At 38.9% G+C, this 13,686-nt stretch overlaps 1 protein-coding gene across 6 annotated transcripts in view; it reads right to left on the reverse strand.

The window, feature by feature from the left end:
* CRYL1 (crystallin lambda 1) overlaps window positions 1-13,686 on the reverse strand; it is an 81,580-nt gene that overhangs the window by 33,979 nt on the left and 33,915 nt on the right. For all 6 annotated transcript variants that reach the window (XM_073339680.1, XM_073339671.1, XM_073339688.1 and 3 more), the window contains 2 exons: window positions 2,864-3,025; window positions 242-436 (listed from right to left, as the gene is read on the reverse strand). In XM_073339680.1, coding sequence (XP_073195781.1) covers window positions 242-436; window positions 2,864-3,025 — 357 coding nt within the window. The remainder of the gene's footprint in view (window positions 1-241; window positions 437-2,863; window positions 3,026-13,686) is intronic.

Raw genomic sequence — 13,686 nt, forward strand, 5'->3', positions numbered from 1 at the left:
AGTGTTTCTCGTTTTGCTATCATTTAGCTTTTCTTCCTCTGTCTTCAGTATTTAACAGCATCAAAGCTTCTAATTTTTGTAAAATTTACATACTTGACTTTATTTTCATGTAATCTAAGCGGCTGAACGTTTAATAATGATGAAGACAGAAAGCTAAAGGAAATTTAAATACTACAATACTCTTTGTTTGTTGTGCCTATAAAACTAGTAGCATATGTAAAGAAAATGAAGTTACACGTACACCCACGAGTCTCCATGCCTCACTAATAACTGCATACTGGAGACGGTTCAGAACAAACCCATCTATCTCTTTGATTAATCTGACGGGTGACTGTCCAATCTTCTTCATCAGAGCATGGGTTTTATCCACCGTAGAAGGCTCTGTTTCTGGATGGGGAACCAGTTCAACCAGCGGCACATAATAGGGTGGATTTACCTTAACAAGAACCAACAAAAAAAAATTGTATTAATTAACATTGTTACATTGAATCAATTAAATGTAAAGCCTATTTTTGCTCGTACAATTTTATAACAGGATGGGCCTGATCTTCAAAAGTACAAGGCACTCACAAAGCCAGTTCACAACAAGAATGGCATGCACTCAACATATCAGAGAATCAGACCCTGGGGGACAAATCCACCATGGCCATAACTCCACAGAAGTCAATGGAGTTACACCAAGCATGAGCTCACTCCAACATTATCAGTGTACTTTATGCGAACTCAATTCAATTCATTTATTTCTAATTTTCAAAACTGTTTGTTATTCAGATGCTGATTATAAATAACATACCTCTTTTCTAGGGAGCATCTCAAAGGAAAGATTTTCCGCAATAATTTTGCTGTTGTCATAAGTGACCTACACTTCCAAGCAGTCTACATAACTTCTTTTCAAGATTCATTTATTTTACTTACTAAATTATATTGACCTGCCCCCTAACATACTCTGGGTGCATTAGTAAATATGACATAAAACATTATTCCAAGAAAATTACAAGACAGAGAGCCTCTGTCAAGGTTCCTTCCCCACTCTGAACTCTAGGGTACAGATGTGGGGACCTGCATGAAAGACCCCCTAAGCTTATTCTTACCAGCTTAGGTTAAAAACTTCCCCAAGGTACAAACTTTGCCTTATCCTTGAACAGTATGCTGCCACCACCAAGCGTTTTAAACAAAGAACAGGGAAAGAGACCACTTGGAGACGTCTTCCCCCAAAATATCCCCCCAAGCCCTACACCCCCTTTCCTGGGGAAGGCTTGATAATAATCCTTACCAATTGGTACAGATGAACACAGACCCAAACCCTTGGATCTTAAGACAGTGAAAAATCAATCAGGTTCTTAAAAGAAGAATTTTAATTAAAGAAAAGGTAAAAGAATCACTTCTGTAAAATCAGGATGGTAAATACTTTACAGGGTAATCAGATTCAAAACATAGAGAATCCCTCTAGGCAAAACCTTAAGTTACAAAAAGACACAAAAACAGGAATATACATTCCCTCCAGCACAGTTTATTTTACCAGCCATTAAACAAAAGAAAATCTAAAGCATTTTCTAGCTAGATTACTTACTAACTTCACAGGAGTTGGAAGGCTTGCATTTCTGATCTGTTCCCGGCAAAAGCATCACACAGACAGACAGAACCCTTTGTTCCCCCCCGCCTCCAAATCTGAAAGTATCTTGTCCCCTCATTGGTCATTTTCAGTCAGGTGCCAGCAAGGTTACCTTAGCTTCTAAACCCTTTACAGGTGAAAGGGCTTTGCCTCTGGCCAGGAGGGATTTTATAGCACTGTATACAGAAAGGTGGTTACCCTTCCTTTTATATTTTTGACAGCCTCCGAAAACTACACCCATTCATTTAACAAAAGAGAAATCTCTCCCAGCCATATCCCAATCCCAAACAGGATTTCTCACCACAGTCAAGAACTTTATTATGTAAACATTAAGGAATAATTAAATAAACAGTTCATTAATGTTCTTGAATTCTGAAAGAAAGTTCTATAAACACCTGGAAATTGTACCCATGTTCCTTTCCAGCAGTCCATGGAGCCACAAAATAACTGGCACCCATGTGAGTTTCAGCAGACAGTTCAAGGACTGCATGGGCAGATTTTTGTCAGTGGCTGGTCCTCATGCCCTGCTCTCAAGTTCTTGTAAATGCAGCTCTCATGATCAATAGTATTGTCCAGCAAGAGCACCCAAAATGCTATAAATGGCCACTATACATAGCATTTGCATACACTGGATTGTAATAAAGCACCAATGTTGCCCCCATCCCCTATTGCAATTGTAATCACATTCACTTTTCCTCAACTGTGCTCATCTCAGTGCAGACTTTGGTGAGCAATGTGGCCCTTTCTCCAAATTATCCATCTATGGTACTTCTATAGCCCTCATTACCACAGCACTTGAGCACCTCACACTCCAATATTAGGAAAATACAGTTATCCGCATTTTACAGAGGGGGAACTGAGGCACAGAGAGACTAAGTGACTTGCCCAAGATCACATGGAAAGACTGTGACCAAGCATGGACTTGAACTCAGGTCTCTCATATTCGAGACTAGTGCCCAGACCACTGGACCATCCTTCTTGTTATGAAGAAGAAGCCTTTCTACACAGATCCTGAGCTAACAGGGGGCCTGATTTTCAGGTACCTGAACCTCACACTGACTTCAGCTGGATTTGTGAACCCTCTACCCTTCTGAAAGTCAGGTCCTGAGCACTCAGCATTAGCCCTTGGGCACTCTGGACTTCTTTCAGGAGCACTCAGCAGCCTGCAGGATACCACCCTGGCATTAAGACTTAGATTAAACATGTAGGATTAAACATAAAGCAATTAACAGAGTCTGTCGGAATACTTACAGGATGTGCCACAATACACTGCTTCACATGTTTAAGGCCAGTGAACAGCTTAGTAGGCAAAAGCGTGGAAGTTGAGCTGCTTAGGATAACATCATTATTGACAATAAGATCTAACTGACCAAAAATTTTCTTTTTTAATTCTAGTTTCTCTGGCGTGCATTCCTGGAATAAAAAGTAGTAATAATAGCATTAGAAATCCTCCAGTTAATACTAGTTATCAATACATTTATTTATTTTTATATACTTTTGAAGCTTCCAAAGAGATCTAGGCAACCAGGCAAACAAACAACCTAAAATATGTATGCAAACAGATTTAGATGTACCCGCCAGCCATAATACTCTTCTCAGATCAACTCATCCACTTAGGACAGGCCTACATGAGGAAATTGACAAAGGAAATAATTCTTTTGCTATGGTAGGCCAATGTAACTTCCCCATGTTGATGCTCTATTCTGGAATAAAAGGGACTTTATTTCAGAACAATTACTATTCTTCAGCATAATTCTGCTGTAGCAATGCTGGTCAATCTCCCTATGTAGGCAAGCCATAAGTGAACAGATAGGCATTGCAGCATGCCTTAAAAGGTAGACGAACTCAGGATCTGTAGGACCAAGGACGATGAAGCACGTTTCAGAGATCAGGACCCTGCACTGGAAATGTTTGCCAGTGGCTCTGAAACATGCAAAGCTAGGGATTGTCATCTGAAGTGCCCCAGATGACTTCATCTGTGAAGGAGAGAAGAGGTCTCCAAACCTTAATGGGCACTGTAGGTCAAAATATTCAAAATAACTAGCTGGAAGTCAATGCAGTCTGTGGAGCACACGTACGAAACTTTACTAAATGGGTGGACAGCCATGTTCTTCACTGACTGAAGTTTTTAAATGGTCTCCTAGTACAACCCCATGCAGAGCATGCTGCAGTAAGCCAGTCTAGAAGTAACAAAGGCACAGAGGATAACTACAGTGAAGTCCATATCCAAGAGCAAAAGTTGCAACCTCTTTGCCAAGTGAAGATGGCAAAAAATAAAAACAAAACAAAACAAAAAACACACACAACTCTTTTCTACACGCTATGGTTGCTCTCTGGACACCCAACAGTAGGCAGGGTTCAGAATTTCTGTAACAAAAGGCAGGTCTAGCCCCTCAATAAAAGGGCAGATAACATTTCCATCATCTCCTGGGGTCAGAGCCCCAACCCACCCATCAGCATTACTCCCCTGTGTTACATTATGGAAAGAGATGGGGGAGTAGGCTTACACTTGGTTTATAAAACTTCAAATGGACTCTCTGTGGATGTTTGGGGTACGGAATTCCACCAGACTGAATACAAATAGGTAAAAAATCTTTTTTTTTTTAAATCAGTTTGTGTGGAATTTTACTAAGCTTTAAGTTATAAAATGTCCATGACTCAGAAAGGATAAGTGAGGTCATTTAAGAATGGTAGATAGAGTCCATTGTAATAAATTCCATTATCAAAACAAAATGATACTTTGCTTGCAATTCCTGGATCAGTTAAGATAGCAAGTTGGTTAAATTTAAATAGTTTCTTTTAGCAAAGCCACAGATGAAGAGAACTCTGCAGATACTGTTCAAACTAATAAAAGAGTTGCACTGAATTGCTTTATTGTGAGAACTTATTGTGAGACTCTCTACCTGAAATACTATGCCTTCTTTCAGATCATATGATAATCAAAAGGGGAAAGCTCAAAACTGTAGGAAACCCAAACCAGCTATGATTATGTAAGGTTTCTGAATGGAACATTTGCTTGAAGTTTCTTGTATAGTGACACAATTGTATTCAATCTGTTGGACCAGTGGAATAAAGTTTCTGTCCTTGTGAAGGATGGAATTATTTTCTCAATCAGGGATCCTGACTTCCTGAAGAACAGAGAGAAAATTAAGCCCTAAACAGTCTATTAAGCTGGAACTTCACTTGCTGTCAGTTAGAAAACTTGGAGAAATCTGTAGCTATTCTGTTTACCTTCCGAAAAAGGAGATCAAATAATAAGTAGTTAAAATACAGTACTAAGCCTCTCATATGGTCTCTGGAATAGTCAGTGCAGTAAGGTTAGAGTCCATCTGAATGCATTTTAAGTGACACTGTATATACCTGTGCCTGCCCCCCCACCCCCCCCACTTTTTTTGAGGCTATCATGCTTCTCTTTTGCTGCAAATAGTACACTCTTATTCCAGGGCTCTAATGCTTGAATAAGATCACTATAACCCAACTTTCAACTTAATTAAACCTTACAATAAACATATTTTGTAACAGCCTCACGAGAACATGCCAATTTGTTGGCTTTCAACAACAATGCCCTGGAGAGGCTGCACTGTACAAAAGTTTGTTTAATACCTTTTTGATTTTAACCAACTTCCGATGAAGTGAGCTGTAGCTCACGGAAGCTTATGCTCAAATAAATTGGTTAGTCTCTAAGGTGCCACAAGTACTCCTTTTCTTTTTGCGAATACAGACTAACACGGCTGTTACTCTGAAACCTTCCGAACAGTGCAAACTTTCCAGTGAATCTAAAACCACTCTGTGAATCTACAATGTAAATTCAAACAATTCAGAGTAAATACATGTTCAAGCTGGAAACACTGACTCCACCTGCCAATTAAGAGCCTGATCCTGAGAGATCTGGCAACTCTAAAAGGGTAGCTGTACACTAGAATTTTTTACCTCAAGTTAATTTATTGCTATGCCTCAGCCTTGGGTAGAAGTACAAATGTTTGTAACCCAGAACAAAAGCCTCTAAAAACTTAGCTACCTCCAGTTAATTGGCAATCAATTAACTTGTGGTCAGAAAGCCTAGTGCAGACAAACCCAAAGACTTCAAGTAGATTGAATTATATTGTACAACTTTGCTACATTGTGCATTCAACAAACTTTTTAAAAGCCGTCTCTAGCCTTCATAATCTTAACTTACTGTACCTGCCAAGAGCAAATTCATAGGTACTATGTCAATGTCTGGTACTCTATAACAGCTAAAGGTGTTTATTATTATTATTATTCATATGGTCTTCTGATACTAGTTCAATTCTTTGTAAGACAGACCAATCAGGACATTCTCTCAGATCCTCGTTTTTAGTCAAAACTACTAAACATACCGGTAGTTGTTTCAAAAACTCAATCAGTGTTTTTTTTGTGATTAAGTCCTAACGTTAATGTACAGTAGCAATACATGACCGTTTGCTAAAATAAATGTTTCATGGCTGTTACAATATTTATGAGCCACTTTCATTAAAGATTTTCATGTTTAAATGTGAATGCCTATTCCAAAGTTGCTGTTTCTGCATGTGCATGCAAGTAATTATTATTTAGTATTTTCACTGCAGTATCATCTCATGGCCCCAGTCAGGGACCAGGGCTCCATTCTTATAGACACCAAACACATATATAAGAAGAAGTCCCTGCCTCAAAGAGCTTACAGTCTTGGCCTGGATCCTGCAGTGGTGCTCTGCATGGGCAAAGGGGTCTGACTCCACAGATCTCATTGCAGGATTGTGGCTATAGTAATCCTAAACACAATTTTCACTATTTGCTTGTCTGTACAGTTGGGTAATGTGCCCTATGGGGGTGTGATTTCTAAAGCACACTAATGAGTTGCACATTAATTGGTCTGTGAGGACTCTGCCAGTGTGCATTAAAGGTTCCCTGGACTGCTTTCAGAAGCATGTTAGGGAACCTTCAGTGTGCACCCGCAGCGTCTACACTGACCAATTAATGTGCAATACATTAGTGAGCTTTAGAAATTACATCTCACAGTGCACATTGCTGCCTATTTTTCTCTTGCATGGGGTTGAGCAACTCTTATGTAATGGAGAGTCTCAGCTTCTAGCCTCAAGGAGCTGTTTGTTTTTTCTTAAATGAAAAACCTGTGGGGTGTGGGGGGAGCTCTGAAAAGAAAAGCACAAATCAACATGGCATAATGGCACCTGAGGTCTTCCCTTAACCACTGGCTCACTCTTCCGCTTTTCAGCATATAAAGCCTGATTTCAAGAAATGCTGAGCACTCACAGAAAGTCCCATTGACTTTTACTGGAGTGATGGGTGCTCAGCACTTCTAAAAATCAAGCCCATAATGTCTTTCCTGTGGCCATGGGAGTAACTGCTGAACCAAGGAAGCTGTGACAAAGAAATCCTGATCACTTTCTGATGATTACAAAGTGTACTCTGGTTATGTGAAGTTAGCTCGAGGTTTCCCTATACTACAGACCCTGGCAGGATGATTTCTCATACATATACTTTACAGCAGATCATTAATCTCTCTGACTACTGCAGCACTACTGTGACAGGAGCTATGTCCAGTCTAGCCCTCAGCTAGTGGGACAGTTGTTGAGATGCAGCAGTGAATGAAAGGATTAAAACACAAGAAGAAACCTTACGGTTCTGAGACGGACTCAGTAAACCCCAGCAGAGAAATAAAGTGATAAGTCTAATCACTTTTTCTAAATACTTTCATCTTCTTTCATAGATAAAATCCACTCAGAAAAACAGTGTGAAAAGATAAACAGAGAATTCAAGTATAGTTATTGCATTATCATCCAACTACTGAAATAGTTAAGAAAGCCACCTGGATTTAAAAACAAAAGGCCTGATAAGCGTAAACCTACATAAAGAATATGGAGGCAGCTTATCAGTGTATTGATAGGCACCACCAAATATTTGGAAAAGTTATTTGGAAATTTAGTCAAGAATCCCTTGAAATTCTCTCATTGTGTCACTTAGCTATAAAGCTGGTGGCCACAGTAAGTTAAAGATAATGTTGTAAGACTGCAGCATATCTTTACTAGAAAAGTGATTCCTGTAGAAAACAGGCCACTCTGGAAAGAAATAAGGTGCACACTCCAAAGTTACTGTCAAGAAATAGTCTATGCAAATTGAACATTATAACTTATGAGCAAATTCTAGTTTTCTTCCAAAATTAGCATTTAAGATTTTGCGGGGGGGGGGGGGGGGGAAGGACGTACATTTGTAAGTGGCAGTACAGGAGTACATCCATATTTTGGCTAACCCCTCCAATAGGAAGGATGCATGTGTAAGAGCTGAAATACATGATGAGAAACTGCAGAACCCATACATTCATTATCAAGTGGGTCAGAAAGGTACTGACAAAAGTGGATTCAACAGTACAACAAACAGACAGTACAGGTAGTACATATGTAGAATCCCCTCTTTGCACACACAGTTTCATACATTCCAGTGAGGAAAACAAGAGACTAAGATCCATGCAACCAAGCTATGGAGTCCCGATTAGTTAATGTGCTTACTAGAAAAGGGGAGAATAAGCAGAAATTTGGTTAGGCTACACATCAGGAAACAGGATGTTCACTGAAACAGAAACCATAATTCCACGGCTGCTGAGCCGTGCTACAGGCTACGCCCAGCACGAGTTCACCAGAATGCTGAAGAGGTGTAGTCTATGATCAAAGCCACACGCACCTCAGAGATTTGTGTCTGTATGGCACTGGAGACCTGCATGATCAGTCATAATAAGTGAACCACACAACAGCGGACCAGTGAAACTGTGCAAGGTACAATAAGACTAACAAAGGGTGTGATTCAGTGCCCCCTGAAACTAATGAAGAGGCTCCTCATTGACTTCAATGGGCCTTGAATGAGTCCCAAAGCAACACACAGTGGGCATGCATACTGGGTAAATGAACGAAGGTAAACTGTGGTAAACCTGGCATATTCATTTTGATAGTGGTATGATCACCAAAAACTCATATTCCCTAAAAAGCTGTTTCACGTCAGAAAGTTTTACATATAGTTTACTGATCTTGTCTGAAGAAGTTTTAAGTAAAATAGTTTTAAAATATTAGGTCATCCAACTTCAAAGTCTTTTACTTATGATTCTTGGTTCTGCTAGCTCAGGCCTCTGCTGCAGGATTGGGACCTATATCGTACTTTTCTTCTCGAAGTCCAAAAATGTAAATTAGAGCTAGGGAACAGGTGGCCATTTTTCTTGCATTCTATATCATATCCTGATGTGCAGTTTTCTCAGTGAACAATAATTATCTGCCTGAAGCTAGCAATTCACACACTGAAATCCTAGAATTTTAAGATTATTCTTACACCAGTGTTTACTGTCTACAAAAAAAAAATTAAATGGTTAGTGTATAAGAAGGATTACAAAATGAAAGTTAGTGGTGCATTTAGACTGCAAAGTTTTGTTTTGCTGGTTGTTTTAAAGCAGCTTCTGGAACAAGCAGAGAAACAAAATTGTTATTTGTAGTTATTACAGCCAAGATGAAAGCACCAATTTTGTTTCCAATCCTAAATTATTGTTATATGTGCCCATTCCTTTTGCAAAAAATATCATGAATAAAACTGTAAAAAAAAAAGTATTGTTGGCAAATGTAGTTTTCACTGTCATTCTAATAAACAGTTAAATGATAGATACACCAAAATATATCTAATAACTTAAATAAAGAGAAGAGCACTTCCAAAGATTTACACTTATTTAACAAATCAGTTAAAACTTTCAGCATTGTGAAAATGGCAATACCTTTGAATTTTTCCACTGATACACTTTTGGGATGGTTTTGTTTTTAATTAAAAAACTGCAGATAAATTTATTTGCATGCATTTTATTAAATCTCCAGGACATAGAAGATACTTCAGAAGTGATTGATCTAAATAAAAAATTGTAGAAAGCTTGCCAAGACCGTAGAATACACCACCACAGACAAGTTGATAGAAATCAGACAGTGGCTTCTGACTCCACAGAATGCCAAGCACACATTTTCCCACACTTCACTGTACACCTGTTAGCAGCTGCATCATCTTCCTGCTGAGTAACTGTGTTTGTTCCACAATTGTGTTTTGTTTTCTATACGATGCACAATGTGAAAGGGCTGTATACATGTAAGGTAAATAAACTGCTGCATGTCATGTCTGATAAGTTTTGACACTTGTCTATGTACTGACTATTTTAGAGAGTTTTAAGCATTTTACTAAGATTAATATTTTGTATCCCTGCCATCTCTATAGCCAGATGCCTTGGTTACTCTGGACCAGATTCATTGCAAGAGGAGAGGCAACTTATGTCTGCTTCAGCCTTGAGGGCTGTCCGATCTCTTGCCCTTGCTGTTGTGGATCCTAAGGGCTACTGCAGTATGTAGTGTTGCTGGACCACAGGACTGCCCTGACTACTCCCCCCCATAAAATCTAGAATGCCCCATATAGGAGCATTCCCAGGAGGGCAGGATGGCCCCTATGCACTGATTAAGACAGTGCAATAGGGCTGTAGTACAGGGATGAATTCTCCTGCATTAATCAATCAGCCTATACAGGTCTCAGAGAGAGACACATAGACACAGAGAGAGAGAATGAATGCATTATAAAATTTAAAAAACCTTAAAAATGATTTTAAAAAATGACTTTTGTACAGCTACAATTAAAAAAACAGCATATAAAAAGTCCAATATCTCAAGACATTCCAGGCCCAGAAGCAAGTGCTGCATATTGCACTGGACGCTAGTATTCTCATTTCCATTGCCTTAAAGCTCCCATTTCTAACCCTTCAGCATTGTGAGATAATAGACTTTAAACTTCAGGATTGAATATTGCCTGCCCTGGCTATCAGGCCCATATCACATGTCAGGGGGTCGGGACAGTGGAATATGTAGGGAAAGAAGGAAATATTTTTCTGTCACTTTGTCAAAAATAAAATAAATAAAGTAACTCCAAAGTAGCTGTTGGAAGCAACTCAGACATTTGTAACGTTGGAAGCAGTCTCAATGGAGATGGATCTGTGTGTTCCAAAGTGCATTATAAATATATGCCATTGCAGTTTATCTCATGGATATCATCTCCACATATGCGGTATAATGCACACATGCAGCTATCTTAGTTAAACTTTTGTTTGGGAATATATTATGGATTCACAGATTTTCATGCCAACAGGAACCATCATGATTATGTAGTCTGAGCTGCTGCATAACAGGCCACAGAATTTCAGGACCGGATGCCACTGTGCCATACCAGGGTACAATTCAGACTAACGAGTAGCCGTGCCATCCCTGCCCTGTAACAGGGGTTTCACTTTACAATGCCTTGCTGCTGTAGCATCAGCCTGGACTGTTCACAAACAGCCTCCAGACTCTAAGTCACTCCCAACTTTGTCTGTGTGTGCTGCAGCCAACTGGCCACACCTTGATTCTTACCAGCCTTAAAGCCTACCACAGGGTGACCCCAACACACTCTCAATTCCAGATTTTCCCCAGAAACATATATCCTGTACTGCCCAGCCCTCTCCTGGACAGTACAAATACACTAAGTCCATTATTCCTTTAACAGAATAATATGCACACAACTTGTTATCCCAAATGGAGTAACCCAGACACTTCAGCTTGAACACACTGGATAGGATAAAACAATAAAACAAGTTTATTAAATACAAAGAGATACATTTTAAGTAGGGCTGTCAATTAATTGCAGTTAACTCATGCAATTAGCTCAGAAAAATTTATCGTGATTAATCGCACTGTTAAACAATAGAATACCAATTGAAACTTCAGCCAATCACTCAGACAAACAAGTTTGGTTATAATTTGCAGGAGATAATGCTGCCCGCTTCCTGTTTCAATGACACCTGAAAGTGAAAACAGGCATTCACATGGCACTGTTGTAGTGGGCGTTGCAAGATATTTACATGCCAGATGCACTAAAAATTCATATCCCTTCATGCTTGAACCACCATTCCAGAGGCCATGCAATCATGCTGATGATGGGTTCTGCTCGATAACGATCCAAAGCAGTGCAGACTGATGCATGTTCATTTTCATCATCTGAGTCAGATGCCACCAGCAGAAGGTTGATTTTCTTTTTTGGTCGTTCGGGTTTCTGCATCTGAGTGTTTCTCTTTTAAGACTACTGAAACCATGCTCCACAGCTTGTCCCTCTCAGATTTTGGAAGACACTTCAGATTTTTAAACGTTGGGTGGAGTGCTGTGGCTATTTTTAGAAATCTCACATTGGTACCTTCTTTGTGTTCTGTCAAATCTGCAGTGAAAGTGTTCTTAAAACGAACATGTGCTGGGTCATCATCCAAGACTGCTATAACATGAAATCGATGCAAAATGTGGGTAAAACAGAACAGGAGACATACAATTCTCTCACAATGAGTTCAGTCACAAATGTATTAACCCATTATTTTTTTAACGAGCATCATCAACATGGAAGCATGACCTCTGGAATGGTGGCCGAAGCATGAAGGGACATACGAATGTTTAGCATCTGGCACAAATCCCTTGCAACCCAGCTACAAAAGTGCCATGCGAACACATGTTCTCACTTCCAGCTGACATTTTAAATAAGAAGCAGGCAGCATTATCTCCCATAAATGTAAACAAATTTGTTTGTCTTAGCAATTGGCTGAACAAGAAGTAGGACTGAGTGGACTTGTAGGCTCTAAAGGTTTACATTGTTTTGTTTTTGAGTGCAGTTATGTAACAAAAAAAATCTACATTTGTAAATTACAATTTCACAATTGAGAGATTGCGCTATAATACTTGTATGAGGTGAACTGAAAAATACTATTTCTTTTGTTTATCATTTTTACAGTGCAAATATTTGTAATAACAAATAATAATACAAAGTGAGCACTGTACACTTGGTATTCTGTATTGTAATAGAAATCAATATGCTTGAAAATGTAAAAAAAAATCCAAAAATATTTAATCAATTTCAATTGGTATTCTATTGTTTATCATTGCGATTAATTGCAATTAATTTTTTCATTGCAATGAATTTTTTTGAGTTAATCGCATAAGTTAACTGTGATTAATCGACAGCCCTAGTTACTTTTTTTTATTATACAGGTATTATAAAGCATCCATTGAAGTGTTGGCCAATCTAGTTGGTTTTTTTAATATAATGACTAACTCCTAACTCAGTTACTGCAAGTCTTCTCAAGGCTAAAGAAACAAAAACAACTCCTCAGATATCCAAAACGCTTTAGCTCATACTAATGTGAAATTTGATGCTTGCTAAATACACTGGCTCTTAAAATGACAGAAAAATCTCTACCCGTATGATACTGTACGGATAACCACTCACTCAGTAAGGTGAAACCCAGAATCTTGAAAGAAACATTTTGTACTTTTCTACAGTTCAGAAAACAAATAAGCTATCAGTATTCTAGTTCCTTCAATTTCAGATTACTGCACTTGAAACCTACTGCATGCTGTTCAGAGCAAGTAACTGCCTTACAAGTGTCTGTTCAACTATACTCAATATAAAATATAAGAAAGGGTACATGGACACTAATTTTCAGAACTACATTACTTAACTAACCTCCCCCGTCTTCCACTTCTATGTTGTACCCTTTAATAGAGTCTATTAACTAGACAGCTGAAGTACTTTACATATGTATATCAGAGACAAGGTGGGCTAGGTATCTTTTATTTGGACCTTTTATTCTGTTGGTGAAAGAGACAGGCTTTCGAGCCTTTAATATCCTGGGACCAACACGGTTACAATATTGCAAACATATATAACAGACAGAGAGATCCAGCAGGGAAATCTTCTAGAGGATTTTAGGTTGTATTTATCTATTTTGGGTGGGGGAATCTTGGAAGAGAGGAGATGATGCAATTCCACAGCCCGAAAATGCTGAGGCTGCTGTCAAAATGGCATACCAGACTGAAATCTGCAAACGATTTGATGTTCTAGCCCTTGCAGATGAAAGCCTTGAACACAAGCAAATAAACAATTTGTAGGACAGTTTCCAGTCTTCTGTTATGGCTGTCACCAACAAAGTGCTGGGAAAACGGCATCTCAGACCCAAACATCAATGGATCGGTCAACAGACTCTG

Source organism: Lepidochelys kempii, chromosome 1 (assembly GCF_965140265.1).
Source record: "Lepidochelys kempii isolate rLepKem1 chromosome 1, rLepKem1.hap2, whole genome shotgun sequence".
Taxonomy (NCBI): domain Eukaryota; kingdom Metazoa; phylum Chordata; order Testudines; family Cheloniidae; genus Lepidochelys; species Lepidochelys kempii.